Source organism: Galeopterus variegatus, unplaced genomic scaffold (genome assembly GCF_000696425.1).
Source record: "Galeopterus variegatus unplaced genomic scaffold, G_variegatus-3.0.2 Scaffold216, whole genome shotgun sequence".
Lineage (NCBI taxonomy): Eukaryota > Metazoa > Chordata > Mammalia > Dermoptera > Cynocephalidae > Galeopterus > Galeopterus variegatus.
In genome coordinates, this window is record NW_007726327.1 from 565380 (window position 1) to 587249 (window position 21870).

At 59.7% G+C, this 21870-nt stretch overlaps 3 protein-coding genes across 7 annotated transcripts in view; 1 reads left to right on the forward strand and 2 right to left on the reverse strand.

The window, feature by feature from the left end:
* The first annotated feature begins 1664 nt into the window (after positions 1-1664).
* CDK5 (cyclin-dependent kinase 5) lies at positions 1665-6933 on the forward strand. Its single transcript, XM_008565972.1, has 12 exons — positions 1665-1752; positions 2380-2468; positions 2564-2631; positions 2732-2792; positions 2890-2946; positions 3614-3709; positions 3838-3912; positions 4082-4178; positions 4357-4426; positions 4975-5035; positions 5622-5702; positions 5822-6933. The coding sequence occupies exons 1-12, from the start codon at positions 1716-1718 to the stop codon at positions 5906-5908; spliced, it is 879 nt and encodes a 292-aa protein (XP_008564194.1). The 5' UTR covers positions 1665-1715; the 3' UTR covers positions 5909-6933.
* A 372-nt stretch (positions 6934-7305) lies between these two features.
* ASIC3 (acid-sensing (proton-gated) ion channel 3) lies at positions 7306-10918 on the reverse strand. 3 transcript variants are annotated; one of them, XM_008565974.1, is made up of 11 exons: positions 10383-10918; positions 9579-9729; positions 9228-9355; positions 8869-9070; positions 8718-8774; positions 8490-8637; positions 8168-8259; positions 8006-8085; positions 7834-7905; positions 7590-7648; positions 7306-7485 (listed from the first exon to the last, which is right to left on the reverse strand). In XM_008565974.1, exons 1-11 carry the CDS (start codon positions 10914-10916, stop codon positions 7407-7409), a joined length of 1602 nt encoding a protein of 533 aa, XP_008564196.1. In that variant the 5' UTR covers positions 10917-10918; the 3' UTR covers positions 7306-7406. The 3 variants fall into 3 exon arrangements, with proteins under 3 accessions (XP_008564196.1, XP_008564198.1, XP_008564195.1); XM_008565976.1 differs by having other exon boundaries at positions 7308-7504; positions 10383-10910; XM_008565973.1 differs by lacking the exon at positions 7590-7648 and having other exon boundaries at positions 7308-7485; positions 10383-10916.
* Positions 10919-14943: 4025 nt separating this feature from the next.
* Positions 14944-21870, reverse strand: part of ABCB8 (ATP-binding cassette, sub-family B (MDR/TAP), member 8) — a 15683-nt gene continuing 8756 nt past the window's right edge. For all 3 annotated transcript variants that reach the window (XM_008565977.1, XM_008565979.1, XM_008565978.1), the window contains 7 exons: positions 19848-19881; positions 19492-19628; positions 19218-19312; positions 18883-19016; positions 17910-18057; positions 16245-16495; positions 14944-15706 (listed from right to left, as the gene is read on the reverse strand). In XM_008565977.1, the coding sequence (XP_008564199.1) occupies positions 15566-15706; positions 16245-16495; positions 17910-18057; positions 18883-19016; positions 19218-19312; positions 19492-19628; positions 19848-19881 (940 nt within the window). In that variant the 3' untranslated portion in view covers positions 14944-15565. The remainder of the gene's footprint in view (positions 15707-16244; positions 16496-17909; positions 18058-18882; positions 19017-19217; positions 19313-19491; positions 19629-19847; positions 19882-21870) is intronic.

A 21870-nucleotide genomic window follows, 5' to 3' on the forward strand; every position in this document is an offset into this window, starting at 1 on the left:
GGCGCGCTTCCAGGCACAGCCCGGCACCCCGGCCCGGAGCCCGGAGGACACCCCGCTGTCCCTCGGCCCGGCCCCGCGAGGCCGCCGCCCTGGGCTTCCCCGCACGGGGCCCCGGGGACGCCGTCTCTTGGTTCCATGACGGCACCTCTGGGCGGAATAGAGCCCGCCTTACGCTGGGGATCCCGGGCTGGGAAACCGGCTCAAGGATGGCCCGGGAATTCCGGGCGGAGGAAGCTGAAATATACATGCATTGGGGTGAAGATTCTCCTGCGCCCCCTCCCCTCCCAGTAAACCCCGGTGCCTCCGAGAAAGCGCCTGTCTTTGCCTGGGGGTCGGGACGGCGGGCGGTGAGAGGGTGACAGCGGCTGCAGGGTGGCTGCCCTAGCGGCAGGCAACCTGTTGGGGACTCCCCACTTTCCGAGAGGGACAGAGGTTCCCTGCGGCGCCCCCCATCGTCTCTGCCACCTCCCCACCGAATCGAGGCCTATTCATAGCCATCACCTATCACGTAAAACTGTGGTTCTCGTTTTCCAACTAAATGATGGGTTCTTGCAGGTAAGGGATGCACTTGTCGCTGTGCTGTAGCCTGCCACGTGGGCGAAGCCTAGCATCGTGTATGCAAAAGCATCCGGGTATAAACGGGTTAACGACCGAGTGTTTGAGTGCTTCGCACCACCTCTGGTTTGGGGCCGTTTTCGCCCCGTTCACGGCCCTCAAGAATGCAATCATGAGACAATGAGAGGGCAGCCTGGAACATCTATAATCAGCCCTGTAAGGGTGAGGTAAGGGCTCCGGAGTGCGGCGTCTGTCTGTGGCCTGCCGAGGGCTTAACCGACCTGCCAGCCCTCGCCGGCCACGCCCCGGCCGGCTCCAGTGGGCCCTACCCTGGAAAAGGGTACCTGGGGAGCCCCGCCAGCTTGCCTCGGCATGTCAGCGTGGAGCGGCTGGAGTCGGGGGGCTCTGAGACGAGAAACGGGGCCCAGCACAGAGGGGGTCTCTGGCGTGTGTCCCTTCGCTCAAACCCAGCTTCACGTGGGGAACCCCTGCCCCTCAGCCGTGTCCGGCTGTTCCCTGTGAGGTCATCGGCAACAGGACCTCGCTCAGAGCCATTCCAAAATCAACCTTGGGGTCTCTGGGTGGCATGACGGGGGGCCGGGGGTGGAAATCCATGCTGAGGTCGTCAAGAGGTCTTTGGGAACTCAATACCACCAACCGGGGCAGAGCCGGGCCACCAGGGCCCGGGATCTAGGCCGTCAAACCCAAACCCCAAACAAGAGGCACCCCACCCGCACCCCCGCCCCTTCTGCATTCTGGAACGTGTAGTCCCCGAGCGGCCTTGTTCAAAGGTCTGTGAGCCCAGAAAAAGAATAACAAGAGCGGGGCACACTGGGAACTGCGGCTTCGCCGCGGGGCGCCCGGAAAGCGGACACGCGATGCTTCCTGGGAATTGAAGTCCAGGGTTTGCCTCTGCGGTCGAGTCCCGGGAATCGAGGGCTGCAGAGAGCCTGAGCGCAGCTTGCTGGGGCTTGTAGTCTTCTTGTCCGCAGCCCCAGGCATTACTGAGGGGACCCGGCCTTCCTAGGACTACAAGTCCCAGAAGCCCATGCGCAGGCAGGAGGGCGGGGCGGGGCTGCAGGCTGGGGTGCCGCCTCCTCTGCAACGCCGGGCCGGAATCTTAGAACCCACGGCCCGCAGGGGTCCCCGCGGCCGCCGCGATGCAGAAATACGAGAAACTGGAGAAGATTGGGGAAGGTAATGGAACCACGAGATGTCCCTACAAGATCTTCTTCTGCAGCCCTGGCTCCCCTACCGTCAGCAATACCTACAGGCTTTGACCTCAGCACTGGCTGCATCCCTGGCCCCCCGACCTCAACACTCCGTGCAGACATCAGTACTCCCCCTGTTAGCATTTCCCACAGACTCCCACTCCCAACCTTTGCTCTCCCTGGAGACCCGACCTCTCAATCGCTGCACTTCCTGCATTCCCCACCCCTAGCCTCAGCATCACTTGCACAACCTCAGCCCGACTCCCAGCCTGTTTTCCATGCACAGACTTCCCACCTCAACATTTCTGCAGGCCTTGATTCCTCTCCCAAACCCCTTCCCACTATGTCCAGGCCCTGCCAGAGAACCGTTTATTAGGGACATGCTTACCCTGCAGCTACAGACACTCTTCTGCCGGGACCCTTGAGCCTCTGCCTGCACCTTTTCGCCCCTCCCCTCCCACCACATTCTTACTCGCAAAGCTCTTCTACACCCGGCCTTCATCCTGAATCCTTCCCTTGCACACGCAGATGCTGCCCCCACTCTCGGGGGGGATTTCCTGGGGTGGGGAAGGATACCTCATCCTCTCCCTCACCCCTGACCTCCTTCCCCTAGGCACCTATGGAACAGTGTTCAAGGCCAAAAACCGGGAGACTCATGAGATCGTGGCTCTGAAACGGGTGAGGCTGGATGACGATGATGAGGTAGGAGTGGGGCACTGGAGCCCGGGAGGGGCTTGGGCCTGGGCTGGGAGGGAGCTGACTGTTGCCCACTGGGCTGGGCTCCCTCACATGTGCAGGGTGTGCCGAGCTCGGCCCTCCGGGAAATCTGCCTACTCAAGGAGCTGAAGCACAAGAACATTGTCAGGTGAGGGACGGGCAGGACCCTCCACGTCGGGCTGGGCTGACAGTGGGATATTAGGTGCAAACTTGCAGACCTTCCTGGCTAAGCCCGTCCTTCTCCCTAGGCTTCATGATGTCTTGCATAGCGACAAGAAGCTGACTTTGGTTTTTGAATTTTGTGACCAGGTGAGGGGGGGATGGTGGGGTAGTAGCCTTGGGAGGGTAGAGGGACCCAAATGGAAGTTAAACTCTGTCCTGTTCTTCCACTGCCCCCCCCCCCCAGGACCTGAAGAAGTATTTTGACAGCTGCAACGGTGACCTCGATCCCGAGATTGTGAAGGTGAGGGAGTGGCGTCCCGGGGACCCATCCAGGCTGGGGTTGGGGTCTCCATTCGGTGTAAGCACTTCTTGAACACCAAGTTTCAGCCCTGAACAGGGACACTCTAGGGTGTCAGAGAAATGAGAAAACCCTGTTTCTGTCCCCCAGGGGCCTCCAATGTTAGCAAGCATTTTCACATGGTCTCCTTTGACCTGTAAAGTAACACTTTGATGTCAATGATGTTATTTACACTTGAGAGATGAGAAAATGAAGCTCAAAGAGATATGTTCTTTCTTCCAACAAAAACTTATTGAAAGCTTCGCTGTGTGCCAGGCACTGTTCTAGGCCCAAGACCAAGGGCACCTGGTCCTGAATAATACTGTCACACAGCATCTGTGTTGATGGTTATGGTGCGTGTACTCACATGCATAGTAGAGGAGATCGGCATGGCCTGGGGAGGCAGGAAGGCCCACTAGACTGTAAGGTCCAGAAAGGTGGGGACCAGGGCCACCTTGTTCACTGTGTACCTCTGATACCCAGCGCCATACAAAGTGAGTGAATGGTGTCGTGCTGATCTTGGTGAGGAAGGCGGGGGGAGCAAAGCAGAGGGTGTGTGAGGGGTATGACCACTGCTGGGCACAGCTCATATCTAGGGTGTCTGACGTCCTCCTTCCTGCCCCTCCCCCAGTCATTCCTCTTTCAGCTGCTAAAAGGCCTGGGATTCTGTCACAGCCGCAACGTGCTGCACAGGGACCTGAAGCCCCAGAACCTGCTAATAAACAGGGTACTTCCCAGGGGAGACTGGGCAAGCAGGAGTGGGGGTGGGGGGCGCTGAGGGAAGCAGGATTGGGAGAAGGGAGCCTGGAGCCTGCCTGGAGCATCTAAAGGCCCTTCTCCATGTCCTCTCCTCAGAATGGGGAGCTGAAATTGGCTGATTTTGGCTTGGCTCGAGCCTTTGGGATCCCCGTTCGCTGTTACTCAGCTGAGGTGAGCTGGGGGGTGGCATAGGGGGTTGAGGGAGGGAGTCCCCAGTGGGCATCTCTCAGCTCCCACTCCAGGACTCCAAACATGATTGTGCTCTCCTCTCTGATCCTCCTCCTCCAACCTCCTCCTGAGCCCTCTGAATGGAGGGTCCCTGTGGGTGGGTCTTCTCCAGGTGGTCACGCTGTGGTATCGCCCACCGGATGTCCTCTTTGGGGCCAAGCTGTACTCCACGTCCATCGACATGTGGTCAGCTGGCTGCATCTTTGCAGGTGACACACTGGGGCTCTGCAGAGGCACTTTCCTATTTGGGTTGACAAATAGGGTCTGGAGGGTCCCCTCTGGGGGAAGGGTGTGGAGCCCTTGGGGCTGGGGATGGAAGGCGCCAGGGGTCCCTCAGAGTGAGGGGTCCTTCATGTGTCATGTCACAGCTCCCTCTCTTTTTCCCAGAGCTGGCCAATGCTGGGCGGCCTCTTTTTCCTGGCAACGATGTAGACGACCAGTTGAAGAGGATCTTCCGATACCCTTCCTTTTCCCTTTACCTTCGCCTGTGGCAGGGAGCGAGCCCGTGCAGCTTAGAGCGCAGGCGAGAGGGTGGCGATGGCCTGGGATGCTGGGGTCTGCAGGGCTTCCTCTGCAGGGGAACACATGGAGGGCAGAGGGCGGGGACAACCCTGATTGTCACAGTGCGGATACACCTGTGCAGAGGGTGTGGCTTGTAGACAAGGAGGTCCCCCTGGGGGAGGCCACAAGGACGCTTCTCAAGGTGAGAGGTGAATCCTTAGGATGAAGGAGCCAAAGGAGCCGGGGGGTTGTAGGAGCAGGGGAAGGCTGACTGCTCCTTGGGACTGCAGACATGAGGACTGGGGCTGATGTTAGTGTTTGGAAGGAGCCTGGCACACGGCGAACGCTGTGCATGCAGGTGGGAATGAACGCGCCAGCCAAGCTCTAGGGCCTGCTTCTGGCAGGAGGTGAGGACGGGGTGAGAGGAGGCCGAGTGGGCGTGAGCAGTCCCACCCCAGAAGGGGAAGAGCCCTTTCCATGAGTGATCCTTGACCCCGTGGACACGCTGCTGGGGACGCCGACTGAGGAGCAGTGGCCTGCCATGACCAAACTGCCAGACTATAAGGTATGATAGGGAATGGGAAGGCATGGTTCATCAGCGGTCCCTTTTATATATATATATATATATATATATATATATATATGTATGTATGTATATGTATGTATATATATATATTTTATTAATTTATTTTACATTCCGTGATGTTGTTGCAGAGCAGTTGGGAGGGAGGGGGAGAGGGAAAGGGGAAGGACATGGGATGGAAGGAGGAGGAAGGAGGGGGGTGGGATTGAGGCCTGTGGCACCCCCCTCATTCCCACAGGGGAGACTGGGGGCTTCCAACGGTGGCTTGGTCGTTGCCAGGCTGGGTGCAGATGTCAGGGGGGTGTGGCAAAAGTCCTTACCTCCCACCTCCCCAGCTTAGGAACCTGGGACTCTTCTTGCTGCAGCTCAGTGGGGCTCAGTGGTCATCACTGGGCTGGCTGCGGGTGTGGGGGTGTGGCCGAGGCGCTCAGCCCCCCACCTCCCCCGCTTGGGAGGGCCCGGGCCGCTTCCAGCGGTGGCTCGGTGGTCGCTGCTGGTCAATGGTTCCATGGCTCTAGCAGCCTCTACACCCCCATGCTCCAGAATGACTCTCCGTGCCCCTCCACAGCCCTACCCAATGTACCCAGCCACAACATCACTGGTGAATGTCGTGCCCAAGCTCAATGCCACAGGGAGGGACCTGCTGCAGGTAGGTGACCTGGGGTAGAGGGAGGCGTTCAAACACTTGTCCAGAGGCACTAGTGGAGTGTGGGGCTCTGGGCAGCTGAGCTGGCCTGAACCTGCCACCGGCTTTCCTTCTGTCTCCAGAACCTTCTGAAGTGTAACCCTGTCCAGCGCATCTCAGCAGAAGAGGCCCTGCAGCACCCCTACTTCTCCGACTTCTGTCCCCCCTAGGCTGCAGGACCCCTGGCCGCCAGGCTGGGGCCTGGCCTGTTTAAGCCCCCTCCCAGGAGGGGAGGCAGTTGGGGTGCATGGAGTGCCGCGCCCTGGCTGTGCTGGGCCGGCCGGGGTGGAGGTGCTGAACCGTGCTGTTCACTCCCTCCGTGGACTTTATTTAATTCCATAAATTGGCTCCTTTCCCACAGTCCGGCTGATGTGGTAGAATGGCTCTGGAGGGGGCAGGGGCCTCTGCTCCCCTTTGTCACCCTCTGCACCCCTTCCTCCAGCTAAACAACGCGGCCGGGACCCTCCCCCTGCACCTGATGGCTGGGGTCAGGGTGGCGCTGTCCCCACACATGGTGCTTACACACTCGTGCACACCCTTCCTCCTCCTGCCCAGGCAGGCCTGACACAGTGCGAGGGGGCGTGTGGCCAGGTGTGAGAGCAAGGGTGGGCTTCCACCGGCATGGGGGGGAGGGCTAGGCCCTCGTGGTTCTTCATACCCCATGTGCACCTCCTGTCCCTTCCTTCTTTATCCCCCCATCTCCAGGCGTGCAGACTGGGACAGGAGAGACCCAAAGATGTGGTTCCTTCAGGAGCGCCCCTCCCCCACCCCCTTATTGTCAGTGTTCCAATGTTTGGGGTGCGGTGAAAGGGAACTGAGGGGGAGAGAGGGGTCCCCCACCTGCACTGCCTCAAGCTGGGGCCTTTGGCTCTTGTGGGGAGGTTGGGGAAGCAAGAACTGTTCCCGTGGAGATGGGTCATGTGCCACACAAACGTGAGAAAAGGAGTCACGATCTTCGAAGGCAGCACAACAGCTTGTGTTCCTGGAAGTGGAACCGCCCCTCTGTCCCCTCCCTGCCTCCTGCTCACTGTTTGCTGGGCTCTGGGTCAGAACCTTCTCCCAGCTATACCCGACAGCACAGTTGGTCCCCGCTGACTGTGACTACCTCTGTGCGTCACACCCGAGCCATGGGCTTGGGGGATCCCTGTCCTCCCTGCTCTTTGAGATGTCAGCCTGATAAACTTCTCAAACTGGATGCAAATGACTGATGTCCTCTTACTACCATTCTCTGCCAGAGCTTTATGTGAGTTAAACGGGGCCCAGCTCCACATTTCTTTCTTTTTTTGTTTTTTAAAGATGACCCGTAAGGGGATCTTAACCCTTGACTTGGTGTTGTCAGCACCACGCTCTCCCAAGTGAGCAAACCGGCCATCCGTATATGGGATCCGAACCCGTGACCTTGCTGTTACCAGCACCACACTCTCCCAAGTGAGCCGTGGGCTGGCCCCCTGCTCCACATTTCAAAGGCCATATCCAGCTGATGATGGCTGCCAGGAGACTTCCTGTGCTTCAGGAAGGCTGCCCTTGGCCTGGCTAGTCTCTGCCTTGCAAGAGGAACACCCAAGGCTGATCCATTAGAACTTTATTTGGGGTGAAGATGGCAAGGCATGTGCAGGCTGGGCATGTCCAGGAAGTCAAGGTGTGGCCCCGAGGTCACAGACAGCAGGTCTAGAGCCGCGTGACCAGGTAGCAGGTGCGGTGGGAGGCAGAGAGAGTCTTGGTGACGGCACAGGGAGGGGTTGGAGGCCTGGGGACAGAGCCCAGGGCTGGGGCAGGAGGCCTCCCTAGTCGCTGCCCTGCCCCTGCCCTCCTGGACCTGAACTGCACCCTCTGGGGGCCATTTCGTGTTACCTGGGGCTAAGGCTGAAGTGGGGAACTTGGGTTCGATGGCTGCCCAGCCCTTCCTGAAGCTGTGGGAGGAGGGAGAGGGTGAGAGGTGGGGAGGGGTCCTCCCTCCCAGGGACCAGCCAAGGCCACTGCACACCGCTATCCGCCACTGTGTCTCTTCTCAGGTGAGTGGGGATGATGTTCTAGGCTTCAGGGGATGGACCTAGCACCCCAGTGGAAGGGACGGGGAGGAAGAGGGGGCTGTTACCAGATTGGTGCTGGAATGCCTTTGGGAGCGCTTTCGGTTCCAGAAATACCCCAGGACCCTGTCTCGGAATACCTGGGGACAAGCAGTAGGGGAGGTGGCCAGTGCACACCTTTCACCTGGATCCAAGTGACCGGTTCCCCCTTCCCCTCCCTCAGCGGGTGCCCTGGCCCACCTCACAGAGGTAGTCTAGGATCTCCAGGATTGTCAGCAGGCTGGCCCCGATGAACAAGCCCATCTGGCCCCCAATGTCACCTGTGGAGACAGGGTCACCCTTCAGCTCAAAGCCACCTGCCCTGCTTACACGTCCCCCGACACCAGGGTGCTCTGCACACACCCAGCAGCTCCGACACTTCATAGGCCTTCTTCTGCTCCACTGTCTCGTAGTTGAGGGCCTCAAAGAAGATATCCAGGACCAGCACATTCTCCCTGGAGAAAAACAAAGGCCTCGAATGTTCGCTGGACACCCCTGGTGCCAGGTGCTGGCAAGAAACAGGTCTGTGTTCTCAGATGCCTTTCCAGAACACTGGGAGGGGGCGTCACCATCCTGGGGACACACGAGTGAAGCATCTTGCCCAGAGTCCCAGAGCCTGTGACGTGGACGCTGGTGTCCCACCCAGGCTCGGCCAGGGCCCGCCAGGAGCCCCCCTGCGGCTCACGCTATCTCGGCCTCGCTGCGGTTGAATTTCCGGGCCAGGTAGCGGGCGGCGGCGCGGCTGGGGATCCGCACCATGGAGAGCTCCTTGGCATAGCGCGTGACGGCGCAGGGCCTGGGGCAGGAGCATGCGTCCCTCCGCAGCATCGCGTCTGCGGGCACAGGGGCCGGTCAGGGCCACGCCCGCCCGCCCGGCGGGGAGGCGGGGAGGCGGGGGAGGCTCGGCCCTTACCCAGGGCTGGGTGGGCACAGTCCTTGTACTGCTGGGGACTGCACACTGGCGCGCTGCCTGGGGGGTTGCGGGGAGGAGACGGCGTCAGGACCGGCGGGCGCTCCCCGGGCGCCCCCCGAGGGATTCGGACGCCTCCCCACCAGCCCCTTACCAGGCATGTGTATCATTCGACAGCCGCACTTCCGAGCCACGTAGCGGGTTTCGCAAACCAGACGACACCCCACTAGGCTATAGGGAGACCTGGGGTTGGGGCTGGGGCCGGGTGCACCCAGGGGATCAGAAGGCTCCAGCTCAAAGTCAGGGTCCAGAGATACTGAACTGCAGTCGCCCCAGGGCGGTGGCAGGAAGCTCAGCTGTGCAGGGTTAAGGAGGCTCTGGAGAATGTGGGAGGTGACTGGAGTGGGGACCCTGGGATAGGTCTGAGGAGCTGAGGGTAGGGTCTGAGGTGGGGGGGCTGGAAGAGGGCTTGGGAGCCTTGGGGGGAGGGCTTGGGGTCATGGCAGAGGATACTTGCTGCTGCTGGCAGGACACAAAAGTCTGGTAGCCGGGGGCCACCCCCAAGCCCAGCTGGTCGATGAGGGGCGGCTCCTCCTGGCTGTGGATCTGCACACGGATCCCCACCTCAAACGGAGTCTCCTCTGTGGGGAGGGGCCCTTGAGGCCTGAGACCCCACCATCAGGTCTCCTGCCCCAACCAGGTCAGACCTGCTGCAGTCCCCTCTCCCCGAGATTTGGATGAGCCAACCCTGCCCCTTCTCACAGGAAAGGGCATGCTTTGGGGACCCCTCCCGGCCCTTCCCCTAGCCTTTTCCCTAGCCTTTTGCAACCCAACATGCCCCAGCCTCCCAGGGGTGCCTCTTACCCACGTCCCGCCACACGGGCAGATACTCCTCCTGCTGCACGTCCAGCATGATCTCCAGCCCATTGCCGGCACCGCCCTTGGTGGTGGTGAGCAGCTCGGCCCCGCCGGCGCCGGAGTTAAACGTGTAGCACCGCCCCATCCGGGTGAAGACCTGGGTGGGCAGACAGGATGGCAGCCCTCTCCCCTAGGCAAGCACGCGGCCAATGGCACCTCTCCTCCTTGCTCTGCGTGGTCTCCTCTTTGAACCCTGAAGCCCACATCTCAATGCCCCTCAGCCCCATGCTCCATGTGGGCACGTGTGGTGGGACCCTCTTTGGGTCCCATTACTCCAACTCCTCTACCCCCCCGCCCCCCTGCTGCACACACACCCCAAGGCCCAGGGCACAGCCTACAGGACAAGTGTTTCTTTGGGGACTGGGTAAAAGGAAGTGGGCTGCACAGTTGCCCTCCTCTGGGGCTGGCAGAACACTGAGGAGGCAGAAGGGTGGAGAGAGGGGTCTACTGCCCCAGAACAGTCCACTTGGAGAGTCTCCCCCCCTTCCCTCCAGGAACAGGGTCTCCACAGGCCAGACCTTAGGCCCAGAGCCAGCCTGGGTTGGTGCCCGTGCTGGGAGGCACGGCCTTGCACACTGCGTTCAGCTGGGAGACAGGGAGGGGCCCGGGAGGACCACTTCTTGGGCTGAACAGAAGGACACTGCAGGGTGGGGAGCCCGGGCAGACGGTGTTAGGTGCCCTGACTTTGGGGAGCCTGGGCTGACAAGGCCGGGATTGTGGGTCCCTGGGCTAGTAGGGCGGCCAGCTCACCTCGGTGAAGTTCTCAGGCCCACACGGCTGGCCGCGGTAGCGGCAGTCTAGCAGCATGCCATCCAGGGAGTGCCCGGCGCGGGCATAGAGTTGTGCCATGTCGAAGGTGGCACTGGGCATGAAGCCGGGCGGCGCGGGCGGCTGGCCCAGGGCGTGCAGGAAGGCGGCGTGCTCGGTGGGGTCGAGGCCCAGCAGCGTGGGCCCAGCCCAGTGCAGGTCGTTGGGCGTGAGGCGTGAGCGCCGCAGCGGGTTGATGTTACACAGGGTGACGGCCGGGAAGGTGAGCCGGTGGCTCTCGCGCTCATCCAGGGCTGTCTGGTGGTGGAACTCCCTGTAGTAGTGCACCCTCTCAACCACCTGGTAGAGGAAGGTGGCCAGCGACAGGAGCACGGCCGTGGCCCACAGAACCCGGCGCAGGGTCAGGCCACCTGGGCCGAAGACGTGGCCCAGCCCGTGCAGCGTACAGTTGCTGGCGAACACGCGGATGTCTGAGGTTGGCTGCCGGGCCTCCTCCGGCCCTGAGGGGGGCTTCATGGCTGGAGTCAGGGGCCAGGGGCTGGTGACCAGCTCCAGGGGCTTGGCGGAAGAGAGGGAGGGTGGGAGGGCTGGGAGGGCTTGAGAGAGAGGTGGGCCAGCAGGGGCCACCGCAGGGGAGGACAGGGGAGGAGAGGGTGGGAGAGGAGCCAGTTCCAAGAGGTGATTAGGAGGGCACTGGCCTGGCAGGATTGGATGAGTTGACCTGGCTGGTCCAGCTTGGCCTTCCCAGGAACAGGCGGTGGCTCTGCTGGGCTTGGCGCTGGCTGGGGGCTCCGCGGCAGAGACCAGGTAGGGTACAGCTAACGGTGGCAGGCAGGGGCTGTGGAGCGGTCCCGAGGCAGTGCTGAGCTGGAGCTGCCGCAGAGGATTGGGTTTCAGTAGTGAGGGGGGCAAGGGGGCCGGCAGAGCAGTCTGGGGGGCGGGGGAGGTCCCTGGGGCCCCAGGCTGAGCCATTAGTGCAGCGTGGGGGGGCCGTGGCTGTCAGAGGCCAGAGGCGCCAGCAAGAAACCGCAGTGATCCTGGGTAGGGATTGAGGGCAGCCTAGAGATAAGTTGGGGCTGGGGGCATCTTTGGCCCTCAAGGTTCCCAGTTGCAGCCCCTATGTGTGGGGCATGAGGGACAGTCACTGCCCCTTGGCCTAGCGCCTCTCTCCTTTCGCCTCTCCTGCCTCCCCACTAACCTCACCCAGGATAATTGGTTCTTTCACAAAGAGTGGAGTTGGCTCTTGACCAGGCTGGAGAGTAGTGGGAAGCTTGGCATCAGCAGATCTCTTCTGTCTCTGCCCTCAGTGTCCTGGCCTACACTGGATGGCCTGGGGCCTCTTCAGTTCCCATGTCTGGGGCCGTCTTGAGTGTCCTTCCCTCCCTAAGGAGCCAGATTCAGTCTCCCACACTCAGGCTTCCTGTTGGGGAGGCTGGCCTCTACCACAGTGACTGTGGGCCCACCTGCCACCTCCCAGGTATCAGGTGCCCCACCTGCCCAGGTACAACACGGGAGTCCCACATGCCCACCCCTCCTTGGTACGACATGGGTATCTTAAGATTTTACATCTTACTCTTTTCACTGAACACATTCTGGAGATGATTATTCAGTACCTGGACAACTTCCTCGGAGGAAGTTTTCTTTTTTTTCCTTTTTGTCTTTTTTTTCGTGACCGGCAACGGATCGCAACCCTCAGTGTCACGCCCGTACCGGACTGGCAACGGGATCGCAACCCTCGGTGCTGCGCCCGCACCTCGCTCAGCCAGTGAGCAGCCGGTCTGTATGTGGGATCCGAACCCTCGGCGGGAGCGCCACCTCGCTCCCAAACGGCGCACTGTAGCAGTGCGCCACCGGGCCGGCCCCCTTCCTCAGTGTTTTCTATGGTTGCATACCATTCCATTATTTGGATTTACTATATTTAGTCACTCCCCCTATTGGTGAATGTTGGGGATTTCCAGTCTATTACAACGTTGCTATTGGAAACCATTACATAGATGTAAGCACCTAGAAATAGGACTGCTGGGTCAAGAGGCCCCTGTGTTGGTAATTTGACAGGAGACACCAAACTCCCCCATAAGAGTTCTGCCATTTTGCACTCCCACCAATAATGTGGTAGTGGGCCTCTTTTGCACGGGGGCTTTCTAAAGGAAGTGACACTGCCCTTGAACCAGCCCTGGGCCACCATGCTACTGCCATGTGAGAAATCTGGCCTCAAACGGGCAGAGCCAGCACATTATTTGACTGAAGACGTTTTTGATGACCCAGAGATGATGGGTGGGGGCGGAGGGGAGGATTCCCACCAGCAGGAAAACAGACCTCCAGAAAGCGAGTTGCTGTCTAAAGGTCAGTGCCAGGTGGACTGAAAAGGGAGTAGGGCATCTTGCTAGCCCACAGCACTGGGGACAAGGGGCCAGCAGAGCTGAAGGGCTGCCGCCCAGCTCAGGGCTGCAGGGGACAGCCCAGAACACCTGCTTGGAGGACAGCTGGGGCCTGGTCCTCATCAGTGTCAAGCTCTGTGTGTGGCTAAATGCTCATGTGCCCTGCCCCTGTGTATCTGGGAACTGGGTGACACTCCCCTCTTCCCTGCAGGTCTGAGAGAAAGCAGGCTTATCTCCATTAATTTATTTACTGAAGTTTATTTCTATTCCATCTCCATCCAAAAAGCATTTGAGGCTGCCAGGCTCATTTTGGTGGCTTTTGGCCATTAGTGGTATAAACAGTTCCACCAACCAAACACAATCACACTGTGCTGCACCTGCCTGCCCACCTGCCTGTCTTCCTGACAAGGCCACAAGCTTCGTGGGGACAGGGGCCATCCTCCCTCCCCAGTGTAGTATCAGTGACCCATGATAGGTGCTTAATAAATATATACTTTGGAAGGATTGAGTGAATAACACGGTATGACATGTCACAGATGTGACAACTTTCCAAGGCTACGGCATTATGATTTTTAAGTACTTTACCATAGATTATCCCATCTAAACTTTTTTTTTTTTTTTTTTAAAGATGACTGGTAAGGGGATCTTAACCCTTGACTTAGTGTTGTCAGCACCATGCTCTCCCAAGTGAGCCATGGGCCGGCCCTATCCCATTAAAACAGACTTTCAAGAGTAAGCACAGCCAGTCTTCTGTCTCTGCTGAGTAGCTGGCGGAGCCCAGGCTGAGGAACGTTGCTCAGGGAGAAGCAGGCGGAGTGGCTCCTCGAGCTGTATTGGCGGTGGGTTCTACTACTTCCCTCGTAGCTGGGAGGGGTGGAAGAAGGCTGAATTCGGAGAAGCCACCCTGGAGATGTAAGGAGAGACCTAGAATCTGGTGTCAGTAGGCATCTAGGGATCCTGGTAGCTGGGCGGGTGAAGCAGAAGCTGCCTTGGCTGGCTGCCCCACAAGGGAGGGGTCAGGCAGACAAGCAGGGTCTCTGGCCCCACAGAAGGCGGAGGCCCTGCTCTGGGCTGCACTAGGGTGGGGGGAGGAGTTAGCGGGAAGTACCCGGGAGCCAGCCCAGGCTCTGCTCCTGCTGCCCTGAGATGCAGCCTCTGATCAGCCAGTAAGCAGGATATCAAACCAGGGTGCTGTGGCTCTGGGATTTTTGGGTGGTTTGTCCCCAAAGTACATCTGGTCGTCACCCATCCTCTCAAGAGGCTGTGAATCCCACCTGGCTCCTGCACTCAACCTGAGCTGCTGCTGCCTCTTCCAGGCTGGCCTCCCAGCAGCAGTGTCCACCCCATCTGCACACTGCTGCCACCACCCCCAGAAAGACGGCACTGCCTTTCTTTGTCACAGAATGAATCCAAAATGCTGGGCTGGCTGTGAAGGTGCAGCATGGGCAACCCCTCTTCCCCTCCCTGGAGAGCAGAGCTCTGTGGAGTCCCACAGACTGGACATGACTGGATGGGGGAAGGTGCCCAGTGGAAAGTGGCATGGACATCGCCAAGGCTAGAGGCAACTGGCCCTAGGAGCAGGTGAGGAGGGCTGGTGCATCTGCAGCCACACAGGCACACGAGGTCCTGACGGCTCCTCAGTCCTGACGGCTCCTCAGTCCTGACGAGTGTTTAGTCCAAGGGCCTTTCTCATGTACCTTTCCAGGCCCCTCAGAAGCCACCTGGAGCCCAGCTCTGCCTCCTTCACAGCTTTGGGACCACAGGCTCATGCTACTCGGGCGGCTCCTCAGTCCTGACGAGTGTTTAGTCCAAGGGCCTTTCTCATGTACCTTTCCAGGCCCCTCAGAAGTCACCTGGAGCCCAGCTCTGCCTCCTTCACAGCTTTGGGACCACAGGCTCATGCTACTCGGGCTGTCTCCCCAGCCTCTTTCAAGGTAGGCTCCAGTCCCACCTTGTCCACATGCATCTTGGACCACTCTAGGGAGGCTGGTCTGGCAGCACTGCTCCTCCGATTGATTTTGCATTAACTGCTCCCTGTTGGTTTTGTTTTTGTTAGCACTACAGTCCTGCAGCTGAGAGTTCTGGCTCCCTCCTCTGTGCATTCATATCTGGGTGCTCTCAGTGTGGTGGGGAGGTTGGCCCACAGTCTCCCTGGGTGAAAGCTTGGGAGCGCAAGGCAGGGCGAGTGGCAGACAGCCAGGCAGGCTGTGTCCTTCTTGAGGGAATGGGCCACTGTGCACCCAGCCCCCCTACCCAGACCCTACACCTGGGCCCTGTTAGGCATCTGGCCCCTTGGAAGAAGTGAGGAGGTGAAATCTAGGGATCAGGACTGTTAATGGGGCAGGGAGAACGGAGGAAGGTTGTTTAGAAGATGGGACTGTGGGCTTGAGGGTGGGCCGAGGGCTGGGTTCCTTCTCCCAGGATTCAGAGAAGCAGGGAGACGCAGGAGTGTGCGAGTCAGGCCCCGCCTAGGGAAGTGAGGTCCTAGCAAGGGTGGGGGAAGAGCATTGGTCTGGATTTCCAGGCCCACTTCTAGACCCTGATTTTTTAAAAACTCCCTGGAACTGGGGGCCTGGATAGCATTAGGGTGTAGGAGAGAGGAGTGATCCCAACCTCCCACCAGCCCGGCCCCACGGCCTAGGCTTTACTGTGTCACTGTGAGCAGGGGCCGGGGAGTAGCCCCAGCATCTGAAGCCACAGCACGCTGGCCCTGGGGCTCAGTCTCTGTTGAGCTCCCCCCACTGCTGAGTCCTGGCTCTGACACTGATGTGTGGCAATGACCCACTCTCAGGGCTTGTGCTGGCGGTTCCTGGGGCCTTTCGGCTTCTCCGGAGCTGCAGCCGACATCAGCGGGGCATCCAGGGCCTGCCTCCGGATGAGCTCCGCATAGAGCCCGCCTTTCTGCAGGAGCTCTTCGTGGGTTCCGGCCTGACATGGGAAGAAGGGCAAGTGGTAACTCCCTCCCGGCACAGGATTCGGAGCACCAAGAGGCTGAGCTGCTTTATCAGCCACTGTCCCATCTGAGGACATTCTGAAGCCAAAGCCCAACCTGAAAGGAACTGGCACACAACCTTTGCTTGAACGAATGGCTGGAGCCAACCCCCACAGCCTCTGAGGTTTGCTCCTGACGGGTCCCCGATCAGGTCTCTGGCTCTGCCTCTTCTGCACCACAGCCCTGCCCTGGGCGCCCCACCCCAGCAATCACACTTTCCCCAGTACTTTTCCCTTTGCTCCTGGGAGCCAATGGTATAGCTATAGTGTCCCTGGGGACAGAGGAAGAAATGAGGCCCTGAGAGGCCAGGGCTCGTCTAAAGGAAGCAGTTCCCGAATCTATGTGGGATGCTGCTTCCAGAATATGTCCCCAAGCCAGATCCATACACAACTCAGCTGAACACCAGGTGCACCGGCCATGGCTAAAGCCATCCCTAACCCATGGACTCCCCTGCCCCTGCAGGCCCAGACTAACCTCCCAGACACGACCATTGGCCATGACAACGATGTGGTCGGCCCCACGGACAGTGCTGAGCCGGTGGGCAATGACTAGCACGGTGCGGCCAGCGCTGGCCCGGTCCAGGGCCTCCTGCACAATCCGCTCAGACTCTGCATCCAGTGCGCTGGTGGCCTCGTCCAGGATCAGCACTGTGGGCTGCTTGATGAGGGCCCGGGCGATGGCCAGGCGCTGCTTCTGGCCACCAGACAGGGTTGTGCCCCGCTCACCTGGGGAGGGAGTGGACAGGGCAGGGACGTGAAGCGATCCTCAGCTCTGCACTTGGGGTGGCCTGCAAAGGGGCACCAGGTCCTTCCTGAACTTCCATCTGGTCCCTCCACATACCCCACTGACCCGTCACTGCACGCTCATCCTGTCTTTCCGAGGGTGGGGTGATGCCTGTCAGCTCCCCAGTCTCACATCCCTCGGCAAATGAGTGCATGCACTCACACAAAGTAACAGAAGTCATGCAGGGAGCAGGGCTCATCGCACACTGGAGTTACCCCTTGCCTGCCACAGCAGGGCCTCAGAGCCAGGACAGCCCCTTCTGTGCCCTGTGCCTGCAAGTCCAGCCCCCTTCCTGGCCTTCAGGTTTCTGCAGCGATGGAGAGCATCCGGCACCCAAACGTGGGCTCCCGGAGTGTGAGGACTCCAGGCAAAGTGGGATTCAAAGCCCAGCAAGGACAGCAGAAGTGGCAGTCTGGGAGCCAGAAAGATCCTCAAGGCCACAGCAGGGTCACGGATCAGCAGCGGTAGCAACTCTGAGAAGCCCCAGATGAGCAGGGAGTGTGCTAGGATCTGAGGTACAAGGAAAGAGCCACCCAGGAGAGGGGTGGGAGAGCCCCGGTCACGACAGTGTGCAATGTGAATGGGGTGTAGTGCAGCTGCACTGGCAACGTGGGATAGGAGGAACAAGCCAGAGCCAGCGGGCACAACTCAGGAGCTCAGTTAGACTGAAAAGAGTTGAGAACCCCAGATAGTCCTGCATCCTTAGAAGGCTGGGACGTTCTGCAACAGAGGCGAGACACTGGATGATAAAAACGGCCCCAAAGGTTGAAAAAAGACCTCTGAGATAAACACGTAAAGCTGCAAGCGGCCACATGAACATTCTACAGCGTGATGCTGCACACTCCAGTGTTCCAGAATCACCAGAGTCCTCTTCTGGGAAGTCAGAAGAGAGACCTGCTCAACCAAACCAACCCCTGTGATGAGTGTGGAGACGCCTTTAAAGAACAGAAGAACAGGAATGAAACAGGCGCAGGAGAGAGACAGCAGTTACAGGATATAATCTCCCACTTCTTTTTGGTCTTGGGACATGGCGGGCCCCGGTAGGCTCTGAAGAGATTCCAAACACCACGAATCACTTCTGTCCTGTCACTATGCTCCCTGTCATATTCTCTAACTCCTCCGGAGCCTTCCTGTCTCTGCAGCTGGCCTGGCCTGCTGTGCCTGAACCGCATGGGCCTGGACTTACCTGTCCCCCTTGGCCACGGTTCTGGTCTTCCCTGCCACGATGGCTGTCTTCCTCCCCAGCTATCCCTGCTCCCCTCAGTCCCACTGAACCATCCATGTGGCATCCTGTCCCCCACGCCTCACTATCATGGGCCCTGCAGACCAGAGCAGGACGCCATTGCTGGAACCTACCGACAACGGTGTTGTAGCCCTCGGGGAAGCTGGTGATGAACTCGTGGGCATTGGCTTCCCGCGCAGCTGCGTACACCTCCTCATCAGAAGCTTCCAGCTTTCCAAAACGGATGTTCTCCATGATGGTTGTTCCAAATAGGACTGGCTCCTGGGGGTGGGGGGACCCAGAGGTGGAGACGACAGGAAACATTGTCTTTGCCCCAGAGCCCCAAGGGGCCACTGCGTGCATCAAGGTAGTCTATTTTGGCTGGACCAGACTTGGATCCCTTGGTAGGGTCCCGGGGAGATGTTTAAAGTCAGAAGTTCAAAGTCAGAGGTCAAGCGAGGACACAGAGTGGCCCATCAAAGGGAAAGAGAGGCTGATCTCCCACCAGGGTGCAGAACCTTTGCTGGAGGTGGGAGGGGAAGTAGGCTGGGGAGCGAGGCCAGCTGGCCCAGCGGAGTGATGGGAGGGTGAAGGGCTTTGCGTTTTGGCCTCCAGCTCTTGGGTGGCCATCCCTCGTGGGATGGTGGCATGCCCTCTTTATTCTTTGGCCTCAGAGGGAAGAGTGGGCCCTTCCTGGGTTGGGCCACGGGTCCTCGCTTAGTGGTGGGTGGTGGCGGCCAGCAGTTCCAGCAATAGTGCTGTGGGCTCTCTAGACCTCCTGGAAGCTACAGGATTCGCAGAAAATCCCAGGGGCCCTAACACCCCTACTTGCTTAGACTGCTCTGAATAGGGAGCATGTGAAACAGGCCAGAGGCCTCCTGAGAGCAGTGGGATGCGGAGCTAGGAAGGAAAGAAAAGGCCTAGAAGAGGAGAGCAGGGCCAAGGAGGGAGGAGAGCGGCTGAGTGGAGGACCCCCGGCTACATGGGCCTCTGCCCGCACCTGACTGATGAAGCCGACAACCTGGCCCCGGAGCCACGAGAGAGGGCCAAGGAGGAAGGAGAGCGGCTAAGTGGAGGACCCCCGGCCACATGGGCCTCTGCCCGCACCTGACTGATGAAGCCGACAACCTGGCCCCGGAGCCACGAGAGGTCGAGGGTGCGCAGGTCCCGCCCGTCCAGCATCACCACGCCTGCTGTAGGGTCATAGAAGCGCTCCAGCAGGGAAGCCACGGTGGTTTTTCCTGGGGAGTTAGGAGTGAGGGAGGGAGGTGAGGGTTTCTGGAGACTGTCCTAGGAAAGATGGACCCTTGTGGCAGTGGAGAGAGAGCCCCACCCCCAGCCCAGGGAGGGGTGGGGCAGACGCCAAGGGCAGGGCTCACTGCTCGAAGACCTGCTCTGAGCGGCTGCCAGGGGGTGGGGAGAGGGTGGTGGGCTCCCCTTACCTCCCCCAGACTGGCCCACGAGGGCCACGATCTTGCCAGGGGGCAGCGTCAGAGTGAAATCTTTGAGCACTTCAAAGCCAGGGCGGCAGGGGTAGCTGGGAGGAGCCAAGAGAGCCCCAGTCAGACCAGGCCCCAGGCCCCCTGCCGCCCTGTTCTCTCCTGAAGTCTCACCACGGCCCTTGATGGGGCTGGCACTAAGCCAGACCTCCCCACCACTACCCCTGCAGTCCTCGGCCTAGAAAGGCCTGTCCTGCGCCTGACCACCAACACTGACCTGAAGCAGACGTCTTGGAATGTGATGGAGCCGCGGAGGTGCTCCCTGGGGATGTAGCAGCCCCCAGACAATGGGATACAGGGGCTCAGGGCCATGTACTCAAAGACACGGGTGCCCGCACTGAGTCCCCGCACTACCTGCAGGAGGGCATTCAGAGTCTGCAGTGAGGTGGCAGCGAGGCTCACCTTCTGAGCTCCACGTGGCAGGCTGTGGTCCCAGGCTCAATGCTCCTGCTTTCCCCAACAGCCAGTCACCAGGCAGAGCCCACAGCAGCACACAGGTGATGCTGGCAACTGACCGGACTCCAGCCTAGACCTGACTGTCCACAGCTTGGCCCCCAGCCCCCAGCTGCTCACCTGACCAAACAGGATGGAGAGGTTGGCCATGGACCTGCAAGGAGGAGGACATGGCAGATGAGGCCAGGGAATAGGTGGCCTGAAGCCAACCACAGAGAACGCTCCTGAAATAGGGACTGCAGGAGCCCTGGGGTCTGGCCACACTAGAATGCTGAGCCTTGGGCCCCTCCTTGGCCAGATGAAGACAATAGCTATTTGTCAATCCACCACAGGATCTGGAGAGGTGGGGGACTGTGGAAGTGGCTGTGGACTGAAGGTGCAGGCCTCAGTGGGGTGGCCTGCAGGGGCAGCCAGCTCACAGCACGCAGGGATGACAGCAGCTGACCCCATGTACACAGAAGTCAAGGTTGTGTGGCCCACCGTGGGAGATCAGGTCTAATGCTACTGACTCCTGGGGAAGTAATGACTTACATTCAAATTAAGGTGGAAAAATGATGTTAAATCGTTTCAGAGAAAGAAGAAAACAGAAGATACTGGGCCACAAGGGAGAACTCTCGGGAGACACCAAAACAAATCCGAGAAGATTTTTATCGTGGGCTTGTCCTGTAGGTGCACATGTGTGGACAGTCATGGCAGGGCTGGGGGAGGATGGGTCGGTCCCGGGAGGCTGGGGAAGAGGATGAGTCGACTGGTCCTTAGTCACTGGTCCATGACCGGCCTGGCCACCCCGTGACAGGATGTGTATCTGCCATTGTGGGTAAAGGGTCCTCTCTTGAAAAAGAGGAAAGACTGACTCCCCAGCAATCCTTGGGCTGCAGGACTCACGTCCTCCAGCATGGGGTGGGGGGTGAGAGGAGCCCCAAAGACCACACAGAAGCGGTTCTGGCAGGCTTGGGGCAATAGGCACTTGCCGAAAGCCACAGGGTGACAGCGCACAGGAAGAGCCAACCCAGTGAGCTATCGGTTGCTGAGAAGGGGGACATTCTCCACGAGAGATCTGGAAGCCATTAGGGCCTGGCAAAGAGGCTGGGCAGCAACTCAAATCCAAAACACACATGACTCATTGATGTGTGATAACCTGCTCTCAGAAATGCCACAGGATGCAGGCATCAGGCCCATTCCCACTGGGGCCCAGCCCTGGGTTCTGATGAGGTGGCCTGGCCCTGACTGTGGTCTGTCTGCGCACCTCCCCATCCCCATCGAGAACACTTAAGATGGGGTCCCAAGGCTGGGGCTGCCTGGGGTAGGCAGGATAGGCAGGACTGTCCTGTCCTACCCCACTCTGCACACCCCCGCCTGGACCCCAGCATTGACACACGCACCCTTGGCTTAACTGGCAGGACCCAGGAGCAAACGCTCCAGTGCTTGAATACAGTAAGACACAATACCCGCAGGCAGGTGGGGTAGAGTCTCCATGTGGGCAGGGAAAGAGGGACCCCCAAAATGGTGCACCTAGGGCCTGTGAGTAGCCAGTGAGGGAGATGGTGCAGACCAGCTCCTAGGTGTTCTTGCGTCTTATAGTAAAATTCTGTTAAAGGGCTAGCAGTGCAGGGTGGGTAAGGAAGGAGTCTGTACTCAGGCCATGGAGGGGAGTGAGGCCCGAGGGGGGAGGGCCAGGCTGGGCAATGCAGTGGCCCTCCCCGCAGGAGCCTATCCTGCTGCTGCCCACCGTGGAGGGCTGAGAGGTGATGTCACAAAGGGAGCCAGTGGGTTTCTTATGGGTCCTCAAGACTAAGATGATTGTCCTGCTCAGAGGCCAGAGCTTGATGGGGTGGATTGGAGGGAACTGGGCCAGCAGGAGTGGTGGGGGGCACAGCAGAGGACACACCCCAAGCCCCAGCTCTACCACGACCAGAGCACCTTTGTCCCAAAGCCACCAGGAACAGTTCCTGGGTTGGAAGGGGGATGAAGCTGCCCATGAGACTTGAGCCCAGGACCAGAGAGGGTCTGAATGTACCCAGGTTAGGGAGCATTGAGCAGAAACGCGGCCAAGGATAGCGTCGGCGCAGCCGCCCAACTGGGGGGACATGGCCTTTGTGGAACGCTGGGTTTGGGGCCTAGAGCAGGGGCTTCTCTGTCTGGA

Coding starts and splice junctions, on each gene's coding strand:
- CDK5 (XM_008565972.1), top strand. CDS start 1,716: ATGCAGAAATACGAGAAACTGGAGAAGATTGGGGAAG. Junction 2,632..2,731: donor AAGCACAAGAACATTGTCAG/GTGAGGGACGGG, acceptor CCTTCTCCCTAG/GCTTCATGATGTCTTGCATA. Junction 4,179..4,356: donor AGCTGGCTGCATCTTTGCAG/GTGACACACTGG, acceptor TCTTTTTCCCAG/AGCTGGCCAATGCTGGGCGG.
- ASIC3 (XM_008565973.1), bottom strand. CDS start 10,916: ATGAAGCCCCCCTCAGGGCCGGAGGAGGCCCGGCAGCCAACCTCAGAC. Junction 8,086..8,167: donor TGAAGTGTCGGAGCTGCTGG/GTGTGTGCAGAG, acceptor CTGTCTCCACAG/GTGACATTGGGGGCCAGATG. Junction 7,906..8,005: donor TCCTAGACTACCTCTGTGAG/GTGGGCCAGGGC, acceptor GCTTGTCCCCAG/GTATTCCGAGACAGGGTCCT.